This window comes from Opisthocomus hoazin, chromosome 1 (genome assembly GCF_030867145.1).
Source record: "Opisthocomus hoazin isolate bOpiHoa1 chromosome 1, bOpiHoa1.hap1, whole genome shotgun sequence".
Taxonomy (NCBI): Eukaryota; Metazoa; Chordata; class Aves; order Opisthocomiformes; family Opisthocomidae; genus Opisthocomus; species Opisthocomus hoazin.
The window spans coordinates 64,422,108-64,443,360 of record NC_134414.1 but is presented as its reverse complement, the minus strand read 5'-3'; the positions used below and the strand labels follow the sequence as shown (position 1 = coordinate 64,443,360).

The 21,253-nt window shown below is 40.7% G+C and overlaps 1 protein-coding gene across 1 annotated transcript in view; it reads right to left on the bottom strand.

Moving 5' to 3' along the window:
* Positions 1-21,253, bottom strand: part of PCCA (propionyl-CoA carboxylase subunit alpha) — a 300,689-nt gene that overhangs the window by 61,849 nt on the left and 217,587 nt on the right. The window contains exons 20-21 of the mRNA XM_075424221.1: positions 13,050-13,148; positions 135-188 (exon numbers count right to left, since the gene is read on the bottom strand). Of these exons, the coding sequence (XP_075280336.1) occupies positions 135-188; positions 13,050-13,148 (153 nt within the window). The remainder of the gene's footprint in view (positions 1-134; positions 189-13,049; positions 13,149-21,253) is intronic.

Below are 21,253 nucleotides of genomic sequence, written 5' to 3'. Positions count from 1 at the left end.
CTTAGGATACTTACATATAATACTAACCTTCACAAATACAAGCATAAATGTGCTGCCAGTGTCATTTATCTGTTTTCTGTTTAGATAATATTATTCTATCAACTTAACTCTCGACAATAGTTGCACATACTTACCACTGTGCCTAGAAACTGAATGCTTGTATCTCCAGAGGCATTCCGAGAAAGCCGCTGAAAAAAACAGATGTTAAAAACTGATTAGAAGCTTCTCTGGAATTTGAAACCATTCCATTTTCTTTCTGTCACATCACTGCAAATTAATCAAAACTAATTGAGTACACAGAACTATACATAAAACAGATAAAATATAACTATTTCCTTCAAGAATTTCAGTACTAGAAGTCTAATTCATACTTCAGCTCAGATTTTGGTTTTGTTTAAGTTAACTCCATAAAATTTATTTTTTAAGAACAATGAAAACAAATATGGCCAAGTGCAACACAGAACAACCTTGGACTTGCAGAAAGATGGATGTCATGAATAATGAGGCTTCCGCCATCTCTAAACGTTTGTGATTCTGTATTCCTGTTACTCGCATTTAGTATTATCTTCATTCTCTCCTAATGAGAGACATTTTAATCTCTTTTTAAAATGCAAACCTCAATGATGCTACTTTGAAAACAAGAAAAAAAAAAAATGACCTTATGAAATGTCTGGTCACCTACTGTGGTTCAGGAGTTGATTGAAGTTATTAAACCGTCTTCAAGTATTACATTGTCAGTAAGCCACAAGACAATGTGAAAGAAAATATGTTATTGATTTAACGCAGTATTATCCATAACCTAAATACACAAAATGCACAAAAGAACTCTTTCTGCTTGTGAATTATCTCCTCCTTGAATGTGAAAAGTTTCTTCTCCCTTTTTCTTTCTGCTGTTAAATTATGACATATTTAGATCCAAAATCAGGTCCCTAGTCACAAAATGCACCCCTAATACTTACACAATGCCAGGCATATGTATGAGTACAGAAGCACAGATTTGCAAAGGTGAGTATAAATCGCAAACAGAGAGCTGCACGGAGACCCTCAGCATTTTAAAGACAACGAATTCTAGGAACAGGGCTGGAAATCATCTTGAGAGATCTTCTAGTCTAGTACCGCCAGCAGAATCAAAACATGCCTGTGTCACTCCCAAACGATGTGTGTCTAACCATTCTTAAAACCTTTCAATTGTAGCGATTTCACAGTCTCCCTAAGCAATTTATCCCAGTGTTCAGCATCCTTATCATTAGAAAGTTTTTTCATAGTATCTGACTAAAATAACCCTCACTGCAGCTGCAGCGTATTAATTCTCCTCTTTTTCATCACAGATGGGAAATGCAGATTATTCCCGTTCTTTTTACGGCTACCTACAAGTATGTGAAGAGCCATTATCACGGCTCCCTTTAGTCTTGTCTTCTCTAGACTAAGCGAGAAAGTGCTATACAACACCACCTAGATATCCCCCGAAACAATTTTAATAGTAACAAATTAAATGCTGTTCCCTTTCCAATAATGGTGCATATTCCTCAGCTACACTTCATGAAGTAATAATTACTAAGACCCAAACATGCCTATTTTTTGACTTAACAGGTCACACACTGACACTGCAATCTGTACAATCATATGAAAACAAAGGATGATGTGCCAAAGCCTGACATATTTCAACAATAATGATCAGTGGAATGGAAAATATGGGAAATAAAATTTCATACAAAACCTGACGTTTACTTTTATAAAGGAAACAGGAATATACACTTTTCCCACAGTCTAGGATAAACACAATCAGGTTTTGGAAACCACAAAGAAGAACAAAGTACCGGCTGCCTACAATGAATGAACTGCATGCCAAAACAAACAAGTCCCAACCACTTGATAAGCTGTCAGAAAATGGCAAGCCAAAAAAAAAAATTAAAGGATTTAATTTCTTTTTTTCCTGGAATGCCCTCCACCCTTGTTAGAGTTCTGTCACTTATTGTGCTACCCTTTTGTCTACTTTCAAGGGTCATTAGAGACCTTTTCATGTCCTAATAAAAATTCCATTTTTTTGGCTAATCTCCCTGTCACACAGAAAAACACAACTTAAAAAACAAAACAAAACAAGAAATAGAGCCTTTTGTCATTTTCTTTAAAGGCTTTCACAGTAAAGTCAGGTATCTTGACAACTTGACTTGTTTTTCACAAGTGAAAACCACATCATGAAAGTATTTCCTTGCGCAGATTCTCTTTACTCACGACTAAATAAGCTAGCACAGCAACAACTCAGCCCTTTCAAAACAATTTAATCACCAATTTAATAAAGCCAAATATCTACACACACCAAGAAGGCACCTTCTAAAACCATGGTCTGAAGACAAACTAAGATATAAGCAGCTTTTTTCCTGCTCTGACACTGCTGAAGCGCGTTGGTATCACAGTATAAAATTCTCACTGCTACTGTTTGCTGTGTCCAAAACACAAAGCATTACATTCAATTGTTGACAGCATCAAGAGTCAGCGTCAGCACTAAAACCCTTCTCTTGAATTAACAGCCCGGGGGGAGGGGGAATAATAATGGGGAAGGTGAGGAAAATAGTTAACAAACAGAGGAAAAAAAGAAATATCCCTTCTGGGTAAAAAGAAATATCCCTTCTGGGTATATTTCAGAAAACAAAAACAAGAAAGAAGGTAGAGAAAATCTCCAGTCACAAAACATATGTTACATCAAGACCAAAAAGAGAAGTGACAGGCTTCTGAGAACCATGTTACAAAAGAAGTCAGCACATTATCATAATTAATGTTTCAAATTACAGTTGTAAATAAATGTCAGCTGTTAGATGTGATTAGATTTTTTGAAGCATATTGAAAGGAGTTATTTCTGTTCCACTGGTGGGCTTGTGTTTCTGGGATTTGTAAATGTAATTGATGTTTTCAAGAAAATGAAAGGACACGGTTAACAATTATTCTTTTATTTTCCACCTCTTTAGAAAAAGGACCAGTCTCCAGTTTCTCTAGTAAAGTTAGATATTTACATACTCTATACCTCATAATAGATGGTTTCATATTGCATGTGATAGCAGGAAAGTAATCAAATAGAGGTAACAAAAGAGAATAGCTAATTATATGCATTGTCATAGTTTTCCTAACAAATTGCAAATTATTTACTAGGTTTACACTGAAAAGCAAGGGAAATCTATCATTTGAAAAAATACAAAACACCACTGTGTGTTTACCTACCGATACAGTAAAATTACATTGTTGGCGTCAATTACATGATCTTAGACATAACCAAAGCTCTTCTGGTTGATTCAGCTGATAAAGATTCAGACTTTAGTGTAATATGAGGCAAAAGTATAATTTTTTTCCTTACGAGAAAGTAACAAGCTAAAACGAATCTCAAAAAAAAGAAATCACAACTGCAAAAAATCCATCTGCAGTCTCAAAGCTGTCAAATGAGTGTGTTACATAAATATTATAGGTATTTTTACACACACAGGTTTACAGTATGCTATACTGCATATGCTACGTATATCCAAACAAAATGCTTATGCACACATGTAAAAATAGACAAGTGTATACAATCACACAAAACGTGTTTGATATTCCTCCTCTATCTTAAGTGTATGCTATACCACAGTCATTTTGCAAATAATCATTTTAATCTGTAAATCCCAGTAAATCACCAGAGGTTAGTGTGATACGACTTTAAATTCTTCTGCTTTGCCATAGAAAATTATTTCCACTTAGTTGGGTATCAATGATCTATTCATCATAAGAGGCAGTAGGGTTACAATCAGCTTTGCATTAAGCCTGCAGTGGATGAGCACTCGCAGATAAAAATGACAACAACCTTTACATGAAGCAGGATAAAGAAGCTCAGCCAAACATAAAACCTGTATTACTGAAAGAGATTCTAAACCGACATAGGCATTATTAGACTACAACGAGATCTCAGAGTATTTTCCACCAATCTTCTGGTACTTTGGGCTCTCCAAGCTACTAGAGGGGAGCAGTTGCAGGAAAGGAATGATATCAAAACAAAGAAACTCCAACAGACCAAAAGCAATTTTTTTGCTTTGCTTACAAATGAAAACAAAACATGTTAAGTCAAAAAGGGTATGAACTGGCAAAGGAGATCATGGACGAAAGTTTCCCAAACACATTTATCATGAACTAATATATATCACCCTTATTTGCTGAAAGTAAAAGCTGGAGACCATTTGTTACAGAAAATGTACAGACTGTCACTTGGCCAATGTTTTTTGCAACTTTTTCAAGCCATGGCATGACTACATTAACAGTAGGACAACATGTATCAGGCTACACAGAACAAAAAAAAAAAAAAGAAAAAAATCCACATAAAAAAACCCCTAAGCCCAGAAAACCTGCTGATAAGTATCTAAAATCATTACAGAAGACTATAGATCAAATTTTGAGTGAAACACGGTGTGGTTTCCCAGCATGGTGCTGTTTTTCAGAATGCAGAAGTTCTTGCAGCCCCTATTGCTTTCTCTCAACTGCTCGGTACCAGAAATTCTGAACATCTTATGCCATGAATTCTAAATGGAGAATGCTATCCACTTGCTGGCCAGTATCTATAAATTCTTAAAAATTCCACCTCCGGCTGTGTATGAAGCACTTTGACATGCGAAAAATGTCCAAGACTTGCATAAGTGGTACCAAGCCAAAGTAGTCTTTCCCTCTAAAAGGGATTCTGCCAGGATGCTGAGATACTGGCCTCCCCTGGCACCTGTTGCAAGCTCTCTCCGTCCTTTCCCAGGGACTAAACGAAATCTGTTCCCAAACAGTACAAGCACGGATGTTAAACACAGCGTGAATGGCTCACAGGGCATCAATCCACACAGAGAAACTGCACCTGCACCTTTATAAGAGGCTGAGGCACCACATTACCACTTTTAAAAGAATCACCGTTCTCTGAATGCCTGGGATTTAATTACAGTAGACAGCTTACAAATTTCCATCCCCCCATAAACATGGAAACACAGATCCTTCCCAATATTTCTTTACGTGATATCCAATGTTAACATCACCTGTTACTTCTTTTTGACAAGCTTCAGAGATGCTTATGTTTAATATTAATACCACTGCAGTATTGCTGTTTTATACAGATAGAGCACCTTCCAAGAATGCCCATGTGCTCCTTTAAAACAACAAAAACACCAAAACAACCCCACAGAAAAGACTGTTTACTTTGTGTTGGTAAAGAATTAATCTAAAAGACATTTACTCCAGCCCAGTATTTCCAGCTATTTACAATTATTTACAATAATGAAGAGTCTAATGCTCTCTGCGAACTTCTAAATTTTTGCTGTTATTACATTAAATCACAAAATGACTACGAGTTTTAGAAACTTTACCCTTGTTTTGGCATGCTGTAATATGTTCTGCTCTTACAGGGGGACAGAGTGCAGGTAATATGCTGCCACGTGATCTGGTAATGTTTATGACTGCCCTGAAACATTCTTTGCAAGATCCACAGTCCTTTCTCACTCTTTGATGTCCCTCCTCTTCTTTCCCCTTTGCTTTCTGAATGTGCTACCGTATTCAAGAGAACCACTCCTTGTCTTTCAGGGTTTAGGTATCACAAAATTACCATGTCTATCAACAACTGAATACAATGCTTTGGTCTTTGGACACATACAGAATCCTTATAGTTCTTCATCCCAAATATCGTCTGTCATTAAAATTTATAGCTCTTTTGGAAAAAAATATGGCATAAGATACTGTGACAACTAACGTTATTTGATTAACCCCTTGAGTAAATAAATTCCAGAGGGATTGATTGGGCAGAGCAGCTGATCACTCATTTCCTTCACAGCTGAAAAAATAAAATCATTTTCATGAAGAATCAGTAAGGGTGGTGGTAGTACGTGCTTTTTGATTCTGCTGCTCAATTAAAATAAAGGCCGTAATAATGTATAAATTCATCGTCTTTTATTTCCTTGAATTTCCCTCTTCCCTCCAGACATTCTCCATTCAAACCATGGACAGAAGCACAGAGTCAGCCTTGAGTTAAACGGACTTCACACAGACTGCAGAACACTCATGAGATTTGAGTACTCTCTATTTAAAGTAGACATTAATACAAATACTCTGGTATGACAGTAAAGGATATCTGATATTTTTAAAGGTTTCATGACTCAGGAGCTGAGCATACTGCTGTCATATAGGCATACGTGTATTCAAGCATCACTTTAAAAAGTAGTACTTTTAAAAATTTTAACAAACACCCATGTCAACGAAGCAATAACAGCAATTTCTTTTTAGCGTGCATTACTGAAGATCATAGCAAGAAGCAGCGAAAAAGTCAGCTTTTAAACACCTTCCCCTTCCCTACAACCCTTGGAAATAAAGGAAGTCTTAGTCCTTTCTTAGATCCCCATGATCAAATGATGAAACTTAAGTGGCACAATTACTAATTTTCTTGTACAGAAACTTTCACAAACTCAGCAAGCAGAATTATCTAATAATTACCTAAAGCAGATCACTTGGGTCTTTCCAAGTACACATAGGAGGTACGCACTGAATCATGGACGCTGATGAAGTTTCAGAATTCCTTCTAACTACGCCTCCTCTCTGCTTCTGAGTCTGGTCCTTTGGGAAGGATCCATCTCCACCCACAAGAACATCTACATTATTTGCCAAGGGTGACACCAGGACCTCAGCATCTGTGCTCCAGAACACGTCACAGCTTCATAGTTTCCTGGTAAAGCCTTCTTGCCGAAAGTTTATCATTTTTTTCCTTGCCCATATAGTTTCCCTCCCCTCCCAGCCATTACCAACCAGAAGTGGTAATTCAATAGGAACATCAGCTCCATGCTTGGTTTTGGTCAAAAAAGCCAAAGGAAACATTTGGCATTATTAACAAGAACAGGTAACACCATTAAGTTACGGTAGAAGTCTAAGTTTTGCCTATGCTTTTAACACTGAGCACAGTTCTGGTCCCCACAGCCCAGAAAGGAGAAAACAGAAATGGGAGATGTTCAGAGCAACATAAACGTAAAGACAGGCTTCTCTGCAAGGAACGTCTCAGCAGCGCTGGAGAGAGGCAATTGAGTGAGGACACAAGCAGCATGGACACAGTGGGTAAGGATCAGCTGCTCACGGTCTCTTCCAACACAGGAGCTAGGAGGACCTCGAAGCTAATGGACACTGCCACAGCAATTACTAGGCAATGATAAGGCTGCAACAAGCAACTTACCAAAATCTATGGTTCTCTTTGTGCAACTGCAGGGAAAGAAGTAACAACAATAACAGTGCCCTGACCAACAGATTTTAATACTTTCCAAAAAAACTTGAAAGCCTGAAACACAGCAAGGCATACTACACTGCACGCAATAGGCTTTTGTATTTGTCTTCTACTTGGGATATTTGAGTCCTTGTTTGTACTTGTCTCAAATGCCAAGAGTGTGTCAAGTGAGGCAATAAAAAAATCAGTTACTCTGTATCATATCCACTCATCATTTCTGGAATTTCAAGGCTGAGCTCCATTTTCTCAGATGACTGGGGCTGGATGAGCAAACAGGAAAACACGGGCAGCCTGTCTTTCTACACTGCTAAATAAAGGAGGGCCATCGACTGATGCCTGGTCCGAAAGCCAAATGGCAATGACTATCTCAGTCCCACTGCTTAGGTCTACACAGCATGGCGTAAATCCACACCAGATTTGTCTAGGTCAGCCGTAACTGGAACAGGCTGAAACAAAGCCAGCGAGTGAGCTACCAATTAGTCAATACGGGCTAACAGGAATCCAGTGCTGGGGCTCACACTCTGGCTTTTCTTTACCCAAAGGTACAGCAGTTTGGATATAGTCTACCCAAATGTCTGCCCCTGTTTGCAAATCCTTGTGTGTCCCTCTTCTAGAGACAACCTAGCGAAAATAATTCTGAAATCGTGGGTAAATGACAACAGTGGAGTGCGTGCAGTAATTGCACAGCACTAAAGAACGGACTGTTGAGCTGTCTTCGTGGACACTGCTCACTAAAGCTTCCCAAAATCATTTGCAAGGTTTAAGAAAATGAATGTGCTGAAGTAATCGTACTTTAGACTTGAAACCTATATAATATATCATTATCACAGATTACATCTGAGCTCTCAAAAAGTAACAAAAATATATATAGGTAATTTTCCTAAAAAAAAAATTACACATATGTTTGAAAGAAGTCTCCACAGGGCTGAAGGAAATGAACACTTGGGCATAGGCTTTGTTCTCCTGTCAGACATTTCCCAGAATGTCAGACGTTTCCCAGGAACAAAGGCTTCATAACCTACACCATTTTCGTTTCTTCTGTTTCTATAAACCAAAATAATAATCAAAAGAAACATTGTATCAGAGAAGCACTTAAATCTGTCATATCCCAGGATGCAGAATATACTCCTCCTGCTGCAACTGTTGATGCAATAGATAAATTCAATTAAAAAATAGTAAGTGATGCCATCACCAAATTCCCTGTAACACTGTAAGTAAAGAAAACTCCACTGATAAATCTTCATCTCTTTCATTCACAAAAACACTTGAAGCCTGAGACTGATGATTTCAGCTTTACAGGAACATGTTCTTGTTTAGTAACTCCATTACTCTCTTAATTACATTATGCTGTGACTATAAAGACCTTTTCACCAGACAGTTTGGGATGTCCAACAGAGTCTAAGAACATTTAGGCTGGAAGGGACCTCTGGAAATCAGGCAGTCATATTCCCTGTTCAAAGCAAGGCTAATGTCAAAGTAATATAGAGCTGCTCAGGACCTCGTCCAGTCGAGTTCTGTCTACGTCCTACAGAGCTTCAGCTGAGCAGAGATCAATCCTCCGAAAGCCAGGAAATACCAAGAGAAGGCATCACCAGTACCATCCTAATATTGCTTTGCTGAAGCTGCCAAAAGCCACTAGGAGTTTCCCAGGCTCCAAGCAGAATGCCTGCACTACCTTTAGAGGGTGGGAGGTTTCATTACAGCAAGCTAGCAGAGCTGTGAAACCAGTGTGGGCCCACAATATGCCAGTGGGAGGGCGGGGTGCATATGATACGACAAAAAGGTACAAAACTGTTGGCAAAAGATGGTGACAAATCGTTTATTCTGCCTCAGAATCCTTTTGCTATAGGGAACTGTCTGCAAGTAAACGGTATGTAAGCATGGGTTGAGTGTTTGATGACGGGATCAATGAAAGCAGAGCATTCAACATTGCTAAGCAGAGCATTTAACATCACTTGTAACACTTGTCCATGCGGTGTTGCCTTAGAGCAGCCTCAGAATCTGAATGGTCGGTGGGGTGGTTTTTGAGAACTCGCCCAAACACAAGCATTGCCAAAGCAAAGAGGGCTTGAGGATCTCCTACATATGTTCTTCTGTCCGGCAACCTGCTCTCTCTGCAGACACCTGATCTTCCTGCACTGTGTCCCAACAGAAGGCACCTACTTGCAGCCTGACTGTAGTAAGGACAGACCTACAGTTGGGATCAAGTCCATCTGCTGGACTTCATAGATTCACTGATTTACCTTGAGGGCGCCTTGGATTTTGGTTCACATGAGGGAATAAAAGAAGATGTCCAGCTCTATGGAAGAGGCAGCTTATTCCCTTCTCTCCTTCCACCCAGTACCCAGTTCACATGCATGGGGAGAAAGAAAAGGTCACAGACGACGACTTCTGCAGGCACAGGGCTCACCAAAATCCAGCTTGCTTGTACATGGGAGCAGAGGGAGAGGGATAAAAATGCCCTCATTGTCCCAAAATATGCCTGCTGACCTTCTTCCAACTGTTCTTACTTTCCAGGACACCATTCTGAACCACCATTCGCCCTTCCAGTTTCCACTGGAGTTCTTGCGGTTCTTTCCCACAACTCACTCAGCCTCCTCTTTTCCACTTGCTCTTCACAGGAATCATTAAGCACCTCATCCATTTGTTTATTTTTACTCTAAATGTTGCCTGAAATGCTGTATCATATTCAAATCTTGTTTATATATAAATGTATTTTAAATATGTATTTTCAATTAAATAACAGCCAATCTCTTCAAACCTGAATCCTCAGGAAGACATATTGTAACCACATACCTATAGTTCTCTGATTTTCAGCAAAGGCAGACTCTGGATTCACAGTAGCTAGGCATAAGTAAGATTCTGAGCCACTAACATCTTTGGAAACAGATAGGGGAAACCATTTTGGCCAAGTAGTTCTGGGCACAAAAATTTCATTTGCTTGGCAAACAATACCTTACACTTCAAAAGGCGTTAAATTCAGCCTCTCCAAATGAGAGGCAGAGTCTAATCATAAGTGGAGAAAATGCTGAGAAACAGAGATCAGCTGAGGAATTAGTGAAAACAACAACAAAAAACATGATGGAATCTGTGTATTTCAAGAAATGCCATGGGGTTTGCCAACCCCTCATTCCCAGAGACTGTATCACAGAAATCCCTTGCTCAAATGATCCCAAGTTTTCACCAGCTCATCACCTTCTAGAGCATCCTACGGATGTCACAGTCACCCCGAAGCCGCACAAAGATTTCAGAGCCCTCACGCTGCAGCCAAACGTACCTGCAGTGTACCCCAGGGTTTCAGTCCCTCTATCACCTGGGGACCCGGCCAGGCGCTCCGCAGCGCCCATCTGCTGCACGCAGATGGGCTTCCTCGCACAGGAGACAAAAGCGGGAGGGAGGGGGCCGCCGCACATCGGAGCTGTGCCCTGATATGCCCTAGACAGACTGTGACCAGGGCATGTATATCTTCTCAGGTGTGCAGATGTACTCCCGAGTCCTGTCCTCTAGAAACGGTCTCAGAAAACCTGTCTTTTAACTCACAGGCCGTCTTAACTCTGGGGCAGAGCCCGTGCTCTGCTTCGCTCCAATACACATTGAGCCTTCAGCAGAGGACTGGAAATTCAGGAGCATGCTTAATTACTGATTTTTAAATGTGCGACAGATATGCAACAATTTGAATGTCTAGACTATAATTTACATAAATACATTTTAAACCAAAACATTTAAAAATTATTTATTTCCTGCTTCTGTGCTTAAGTGCTTTGCTGGATTGGGGCCAGGCTGCAGGATCGAGCCGAAGGTGCATAAATCAAACCTTCAAAGAAATATAATGTTCACAAAGACTGTATTTGGTTGAGCGAATTTAGAAGAATGAAACCAACTATGAAGAGAAATTAGATTGGCTGAAAATTAATAAAGCACAGCTGGAATTATTCGATTCATCCATATTTGTTGCTTAAATGGCTCTAGGGCTAAGTCTTGCTGAAAGAAGATACTTCAAGAATCAGGGGTCAATTGCTTTTGGAGACAAATTGACCTACAGGAATACACTTGTCTAATTTGGTTCTTGCAGCGGGGCAAGTCTACAGAAACATATAACCAAAAAACCAATTTAGATTCCAGTGAGCGGATACCAGAGGTCAAGTTTAAGGTTCTCATAAATTTACATACATACGCTAAAAGATTAATAACTTTTCAAGCTACTGGGTTTCTTTGCTAAAAGCAAAGACTAATAGATAAGATCTGAGAAAGAAACAACATATGGGCTTATTCTGCATTCTGTTGGATAGATACCATACAGCCAGCTCATCGCTTGTTGCTGTGGCTAGCCCTGCAGTGTTTCATACAGTTTGGTCATACTTGGAGAGTGCAAGTAACACTACTGCTGGCTCAGCTCCTAGAAGAAAGCATGATCACATCTCACAATCATTAATTTTGAAACTAACTTCATGTTCCAGTTCAATTATTACACTTCTAGTTAATCAGTCTTACTACTACTAGTATATGGAGACCTGTATCCAGCCATACAGTTGTTCTATGTTTGCAGTGAGGCATTCTAAATACAGTTACCTGTTCTAAATGTAACACTTTTCTTCTAGACAGATTTTGTATGTTCATACATTGGTATAGTTTCCTACCCAAAATTAGGCATTTCCTTTATAAAACAGCAGCAAAATGGACCAGTATTAAAATATAAAAATACACTTTAGAATACAAAATTATTTTAGAAATACGCAAGCCCTGAAGGTGGCATTAACCTTCTGAGAAATCTACAAAACTTAAGCGCAGAATTTACTTGGGCATGTTACAAAAATTTTACTCTCAGTCAATACCATCCTTGAAAGACACAGTATTTTTTAATCCTCAGGCTGCAGTCTTTTAAATTCAGTCATAGCAAAAATCACATTTCCATTTGGGTAATTTACCAGGGGTGAAAATGAAGAAAATAAATTCACATATTTCACTGTAAATCATCAGATATCTGACCATTGTAGCATCGATAAATGTATACAAAATAAGCAGTTAATGCTGTATGTAGAACAATAATCTTAAATACTCCAATGGTTGGGTGTTTTTTTTTTTGTTTCCTTTCACTACTTCCAGGATCAATAGATATCTATAAATGAATGACTTCTCAACAAATACATAAATCCTGACTGGTGTTGCCTTCAGAAAATTTGCATGGCAGTTAAAGGCACACCCTTCTGTTAGGAGTGATTTTCAAACACATTAGTGGCCAGAAAGAACAATGTACATTAATCTTTTTAGACCTCTTTTCTTAGAAACACATAGGTTTGGGATGTTTTCCACATTTTTCTTTTCAAGTCATGGAACTTATCATATTTCACAGAAGTATATATAAAAACATGTCACATGGGAGATGCGCTGTCCTGTGACTTTCAGTCTGCAAAGGCCCAAAAGTGGAAAAACCACGCAATTTAAACATGAGGAAGAGATCGATTTTACTGCAGAACCCCACCTTTTTGTAAATAGTAATTAGTTCCTTATTTATTAGGTAATTAAGAAACTGTATCTCCTCACCGCCATTAAGTAAAGAGATCCTAGAAACTGGGGTGAATTTCTGCCTAAAATAAGCATCTTCTCCTTAAATGAAAGATGCTCAAAACTTGGAGTGACAAGTTCACTCCACTGAAGCTCTGGATGTAGTTAAAGTAGAAATATTATTTTATTTGCACAATGTAAGATAATTTTTATGATGTAGCAAGTTTAGACCCCGCACTATTTGTATGCCCAAAGGCTTCTGGTTATTGCAGCTCTACAGCCGAAGCATTGGTGAGCTTACCTGTATGGTCCTCCGAGTGCCATCAATGGTGACAGACAACAAGGGTGAAGCCAGGTTCCACTCGCTGGTCACATTTAGTTTCATCCCATCAGCTTCCACCTGTTGTGACACCAAACAAGGCTGTTACCATGAAGACAGACAGAAAACTGATCTCAAGTTCATTACTGCATACAAAGCAGCAACCATTTTAAAACAGATGGCTCCCAAACAACCTGTCATGTTTACTGCTTCTGCCATAAAAGACAGGGTCCAACAACAGAGTCTTCCAGCTATCTCTGGGGAGAGGTGAAGGACCTGTGAACAGCTGCCTCGGAGTAGCAAGGTTTCAAGTGATTTCCAGCAAGTAACAAACAGCCATCCAACTTTTAAACCTATCTGGACATGCTACATTTACTGCAATTAGACAAGTAATGCATATAAATTCCAGTGACACCTTGCAACCCACACAACAGGGCTTGCATATAATATTCTCTCCAAGGACCAAGGGAGAACTTTTCCTATGCTTCTAATGAAGGGTTTTGCACTGTTATCTTAATTAATATGAGGCAGTAATTAATTCTTCAGTGTTTTTGCACAAAGTCTAGAAAAACTTTGCAAATTCTGTCATGTTTTCTTCCAATATACAGCTGATCAGAGGTATACAATTTCTGACTTAAATGCCAATATATTTAGCCAAAAAGATTTAAAGAAAAAAAAAAAATCACACCACAATCTTTATACAAAAATATTTCTAGGCAAAGAGTAAAAATTCTGAGTTCTGAAGAAAGTGTAGATCAGAGTAGCTGTAATGACACTTCTGTCATTCTTCTATTGTATAGTACTGTTTAAAAACATACATCACACATTCAACACTAAGAGCCTCAGAGGAAGAGCTAGATTATGAAAAAATACTATACATGGACTGATCTAATTCACGATTAATATTTGTGGTATGTTTCGAACATTCATCATGCTATCCAAGGTAAGTAATTATGATTTCAGTTATATATTTTACTATAAACAGAAGAAAAATCAGTTGGCTGATCTCTTTCGTCTCTCAAAATCTCCAAAATATTTTCAGTCAGTAAATTACAGACAACATTGATAATGACACAAATATTGTATACATTGTCAGTAAACTAGAGGAAAATTACTGCATTTAGAGTAAAAGCTGAGGCCACATTTTGCAAAATAAAACTTATAAAATCTGCTCTTAGATCTCAGACTAATCATTATTTCATCTTATAATAAGAACAGGCAACTGTAATCTTACTGTAACTTAAAAGAAATCTATAACAGAGAAGTGCAGAACAGCAACATGTAATTTGATAATTTTATTTCAGTCAAGAAGAAAAAGCTCTGGCTTAAAAAAACCTCTAATTTTATAGACTTTTGTTTGGAACACTGAATCTGTCTTTTAGTGATGCAATCTTAGTCAGTTTCTACGGACTTTAACTGTAAATAAAGTTACATCTAAAGAACATGAAGAAAAACAAGTCATTTATAACGGTTCACCAAAAGGCCAGATTAGCTGGCATGCTTCAGGTACTTTGCACCGCTCCAGTGATGCAAACCAGCCATAAACCCGGCTTGAGCTAAACCAGACCTGCAGCTGGTTTGCATTGCCAGAGCGCTGCAAAGCAGCTGGAACGCGCCGGTGAACCTAGCCCGCTCCCAGCAAACCTGAATCAGCAAATACCGTCTTTATTGAGAGCAGCAGACACGTCTGAGAAAGACTTTCCAAACGGCGAAAAGCAAAGCCGGTGCTCTGTCTCACCTCTCTGTGATTAGCAATCGAACTTCGGCAAGGCAGTTATTTAAAAAGCTGTCTGTCACTATTGCCACAACCAAAGAAAAACTGTCTGCTCTGGAGCCTGGGTCTGAAAACATCATTCACCACAGTTCTCCAGGGAAGGAAGGGAGATGATGTGAATGCATACCAGGCTACTGGCCACCAAACAAACTTCAACTGTACACCGGGCTTGTTGCACTGCGGGATTTACACATGGCCTCGCAGAAAATCTACAGCTGCTATCTGTAGTCCTCGTGAAGGGTGTTCCAGTGGCAAGAGACAAGTCAATACCTCTGCAACAAACCCAATTTAATCATTAGTTCTTTCATCACCAGACAGATGAACAAAAAAAAAGTAAACTAAGTGTGTCACAGCAGTAAATGACCTGTTTAAAATCCCTCACAAGGGTCTATACAAGTCTAGCCATCATTGATCACAGACTATGTTAGCATCAAAAAATTTCTGGTGGAAACCACCCTGCAAGAAGAGATGCATGCAGTCAGATGGTAGGTCTAAACAAATCGCAGCACACTATGGCTGCTTATGTGCAATAGAAAAAAACAGTGGACAATATGTTGCCTCAACTGTCTTTTCCCAGCTCAAGAAAGAACAAAGCACCGGGGGGGGGGGAGAAGTGTTATTTGAACTAATGCATACCCCAGTGAACTGCAGCAGTCTTCTCACAGAGCAGAGCTACAGGCTCTTTAGCTGCTTTCGTCTGGGGCTCACCAAGGTATGTGCAACAGGGGACGATGGTGTGAAGCCAGAAGGGTTATGAGGAAGTCGGCTATCTCTGCTCCAACAGGTAGGATGACAAAGCCAGGTCAAGCGATCAGAGAAAATGAATCACAGAATCACAGAATGGTAGAGGTTGGAAGGGAACTCTGTGGGTCATCTAGTCCAACCCTCCTGCCGAAGCAGGGTCACCTACAGCAGGCTGCAGAGGAACTTGTCCAGGCGGGTCTTGAATATCTCCAGAGAAGGAGACTCCACAACCTCCCTGGGCAGCCTGTTCCAGTGCTCCGTCACCCTCAGAGGGAAGAAGTTCTTCCTCATGTTCAGACGGAACAAAGACTGTGGGTAAAAGTTTTACCATGTAGTGAGCATTTTACATGGGCTACAAGCGAGGGGAAAGCGGCAGGGGGGATGACACAGGGACAGACACAGACAAACAAAAAACAGATTGGGGTTGAAATCAAACCAGTGCTTTACCTAATAGAGCAAATTTTCCTTCTGCAGCTCAGCAGCCAAGCAAGATCAGCTGGTGGAGGTGGGTGAATAGGTAAGATATTCAACAGACTTGTCGGAAGTTTGCATTTGCCTCCATTACTCCTCTAGCAATGGATACGGCAACAGAACCTAACAAATAATGCCATAAAAACAAGGCCTTTTTGCTTTAGACTTGTGGGGGTGAAGGGGGACGCAGGGATGACTAATTAAGAGCTACATTGACTATTTCCTGTTGTATTTTGTTTCTGTGCTCATAAGACAGCCAGGAACGAATCGTCACTCAATGGATACTAACATTGGAACTGCAGGGAGCAGACCCATTCAAGTCACTCATGCAGTGGGCTATATTGTGCCTTACACCACTGCTACAGAGCCTAGCTTTATCCTCAGCTACTCCTTTCCAAGTGTGTGCGCGTGTGTGTATGCGTGCATATGTGCATCGCGTTGTATTGTGTGGGGGAATTACCCTGTAGAAACTACGGATGTTTGAACCATGGCTACACCACATCAGTGTGGCGCGGCGGTGGCGGATTTTTTTTTTTTTTAATAAGATTGTTTGTCCCTGTGTAAGGGCATAAAAGATAAAAGCAGCCATGGTCCTCCTTCACAATTATTTCCAATTCAAAAGGTATTGTAAATGAGGTCTCAGAAAGAAGAATGACAAGCCCAAGACACAATGCTAGAAAAAGGTCAACAGCTTACTCTACTGTCACAACTTTGCAGACTTTTGCTGGCATGCACCTGAACTACACAAGTAGCAGCCCCTTCACCTCTTGTGGACTGAGCTCCTGATGTTCAGCATGATAGGTACCAGCGAACCAATAGTGCAAAGAGCTGCAAAGCATAATCTGCATTCAGTTTCCTTCAGCGAACATCATTTGGCATTCTATATGCATGTCAGGCAATTAAAGGAGGCAGCACAAGCCTGAGTGTTATAGCCCTGTTAATTTACTAATGCAGAGCCTCACATACATCTGGCACATGTCACTTCTTTTCTCCTGGAAATGAAGGTGGTTTTCCAGGAGACTGGAGGGCAGCTCGAGCAGTTGTTTCCTGCCTGATGCTTCAAAACATTATGCCTGAAGTTTCTCATGCCTGCCCTGAGTCTGACTAACTTAAGTCTGCTGACTTAATCCCATGGTTCTAATTTTGCCTCCCAGCACGGTGTTTAACTTGACTTTAACTTGATGTTTTTGGTTTAACTCCTGACCTAGATAGTCCTGGCCCTAACTACTGGCTTACACCACCCCTACCCCGATTCCTTACACCCCTCAATTCTACCTCTTGCAACTGCAGAAGTGGTGGCTTTCCCTAGTCAATCAGATCAACCAAATGAAAAGTCATCCTGTGCAGACCTGCCTTGCTGAAATCTTTCTCTGATCAAGACAGCTGCCCATGAAGATGCTACCTTTCAGGAAAACAGACATTACTATTCACAGGAGATTCATGAATATTTGGTGTCATAGACTCCAATGTCTTCAACTGGCATGAATTTAGCTATAAACCTAAGGCACATCCAGTGGGCAGCAAGGACTACAAACTGAAACCTTCAAATCCTCCTGCAAGGAAGAAACAACGGTAACAAGCATCACTGTTGTAAATGTGAGGTAGCATACACGTTTCAGGACTTTGCTCAAGCCTGCACAAAGTAAAGATGTCGTCTTCTCTGGGAGAAATAATCATCTTGGGCAAAAGCCTCTCACCTTCATTACTGCTAAACACCACCATCCATGCCAAAAAAGCAAGGAGATTCTTTCCATTTTCATGAGTCAGGTAAGGATAAGTATTGCTTCTTGCACAGGCGAGGGGGCAGCGAGAGGACTCACAGCACCATTTGGCAATAGAAGGTCCAGCTGTAGGCAGCTGTATCCAGTATTACTCAGTCTGCAGCGGTCTCAGACAAAGCCAGACTTAGTTGTACAAAGTGACTTTTGGTTCCCAAACAGTTTTCACAAAACTGCTGATAATTCTCACCTAATCTACTGTACAGCTAATAGAGAAGCACATGGAATGGAAGAAGCAAATGAAAACCATCCTGTGTTAAAGCTATCATCCCTTACCTTTTGTAGTCCCATGTATCCTTAGGAATGAGAATGAAGTCTTTATGGGGCTGATGATTCTAAGGCTTCCTTTAGAAGGATGATGTACAAAACTCCAGGCGTTCTGTAAAACATCTTGCTAGTCCTCAATGTAAAAAACTCTTTCCCGGTCAGCGTTTGAGCTCAAATGCTATCTTGCATCTCTGTATATTCCCAAAGCTATTAACCACAACACACCTGCTTATCGTGAAAATTACCAGCCACCTGGAGGATGTAAGCCCTTGTGGTCATTTGCAGAGCGTTCTTGGCAATTATTGGGTCTTCCTATACAATATTCTCCCACTCTCCCACACCGACTTTAAGCACACTGAATAAAAAGCAAGTCATATCTGCTACAATAGGAAACGGTACCGATGAAATAGTACTTCACATATTGCCATTCATAAATTCAAAGAACCTCATGAAGATTTCCCAAGTTGGAGGTTCTTTTTAGTTAAGTTCCTTCTTTTATATGCTTTTTCTCCTGTTCTTTGGACTGTATTTGCCAGTGACTCACGGTCTGGTTACCCATAAAGCATTTGACATTTTTCAGGGTCATGTCCTGGAAAAGGTGACAGAGTATACTACTGTCAAGTTTGCAGATGGCACAAAGCTGGGGCAAGCAGTCGACACACTAGGGTAGGTCTGCCATCCAAGGGGGCTTAGGTAGGCAAGAGAAATAGGCTAATGGAAACTTTGTGGAATTCAGAACAAATTCTTAAGTCTTGCATGTGGCAAGGAAGCGCCCCTTGCAGTGATACAGGCTGGGACCTGACTGGCTGGAGAGCAGCTCTGTGGAAAAGGATCTGGAGATGCAGGCACGCATGTGAGCTGGGCATGAATGAGCCAGCAGCACACTGTGGCAGCAAAGGTGGCTAACAGTGCCCTGAGATGTGTTAAGAAAAGTACAGTCTGCTGATAGAGGGAAGTGATTAGCCCCTCTACTCAGACCACATCCAGATACCGTGTCCACACGACAGACATTGACTTCGTTTAGTTATACAGACTTCCCATTAGCCTGTTCCTCTCGTCTAAGTCCCACGGGGTGGCAGCATTGCCCTTGACTGTGTTAAGCAGTTTCCCCCATTCTATGTCTTCTGTAAATTTTATGACTGTGCACTCCCATTGCCTCCTCCAGGTCACTGATAAGGTTGTTGAACAGGACTGGTGACAACACAGACCCTTGCAGACCCTTGGTGACCTCCAAGTAGAGTACAACCCATTAACCATGACCCACTGAGCCTGACCACTCAACTGGCTTTTTATCCATCTGGTTGTGTGAGATGGTGTCAGAAGACTTGCTAAAATCAAGGTAAATGACATTCACTGCCCTCTCCTAGTTTACAAATCATGACAATTTATGACAGGAGGCTGTCTGGTTGATCAGCCCTCAGTAAATTCATGTTGACTGCTCCCTATTACCTTCTTTATGTGACCAGAAATGTGCTCCAAGAGGACTCACTTTACAAACTTCCCAGGGATTGGAGAGAGGCTGACCAAGCTGTAGTTCCATGGGGTTTGCTTTTGGCCTTTTCTGAAGACTGGTGCAACATTTGCTTTTCTCCACTAATGACAGACCTCCCTCAACCTTCATGAGCTTTCAAAGGTATAGAGTGCAGTCTTGCTACCACATCAGTCAGCTCTCTCAGCACTCTTGGATGCGGTCTGTCTGGTCCCATGGATTTCCACGGGTTGAACTCTCCCAGTCACCAAGTTGATCTGCATCTGCCTCCTCCCTGAACTCTTCAACTAGTTACTGAGACCTGGGAGACCTTGCTGGTGAAGACTGAAACAAAAAAGTCATTAGGTGTCTTGGGCTCATCTGTGTCTGCTGTTACCAAATCACTTGTGATCCCTTTGTTGATGCAGCATTTCCCCTTTTCAGCTTTTTGTTACTAATGCAGCAGTAGGAGGTTTTCTTGTAGCTCCTAACATTCCTTGCCACTATCAGGGTAAGCTTTGTCTTTCCTAACACCATCTCTCCATGCCTGAACAATTTTTCCAAATTACTCCTTTGTATCCTGTCCCTGCTTCCACCTCTCAAATGCTGCCTTTTTGCATTGGAGCTCTGCCATTATACCTGTTCTTAACAAAGCTGTTTTTCTGATAAAGGTGCTTATTTTCCTGAGTATTCGTGCACTGAGAGGATGCTGTCCTTGAAGACCCACCAGCTTTTCCTAGCTCTTTTGCTCTTCAGAGCTGTCTCCCATGGAACTCTCCCTACCTGCTAAGTAAATGAAGAATAACCTGAAGTCTACTAGCCTGAAGTCCAGGGTCTGTACCCTGCTAATCTTATTCCTCACTCCCTTCAGGATCCTGAATGCCAGTCATTTATTTCATGCTTGCCACATCCAAGGCTGTCATTGATTATCATGTCTTCAGCTGGTTCTTCCTTGATAGTGAACAGCAGATCTGGCTGTGTCAACATCATTTCACCCATCCAGTACCAGTATCAACCAGTCATCCCAAGTACCCTTCAGAAATCTTCCTCCTTGTATCCCATCACGTTGCCCTTCCAGAAGACGTCAGGGTTCCCTACGAGGACCACATTCTGTGATGCAGAGATTTCCTCCAGTTGTTTAAAGCAGTCTTAGTCTACTTCCTCAACCAGATCAGGTGGTCTCTAACACACTCCCACCATGCTATTTCAAATTTTTTTAATTGATCAAGTCAGTATCTTTCACCTGTCAAAGTGATTTCACAGTATGGATACTTGGCTTTCAGCTTCTCTGTAGGCACAGAACAACTTGCTCTCCCAAAACCCGTGGCAAATCTACAAACATAGATGGTCTTCTCCTTACTCTGGTGAAGGATTCTTCTGACCCCCAAGCACTCACAGTCATATCTCTGCTTCTTAAGCCCTGCTCAGACTTGTTTGTACACAACATACTTGCAGGTGTTGGTCCTTGTGCTAGCTGTGGTGCACACACACACTAGCACCTACCTGAAGACACGGACAGGATTAACATCCACACCAGCAACGTGTGTCAGTCCCTTTGCCGCCATCACCGCCCTGGCCTGCATGCAACACTCACACTAAAACCCCAATTTTACATGCACAGGTCATACAGGCTTTTTCAGGGAAATCCACATTGACACCACTTTCCAGATGACTGACTTCATCT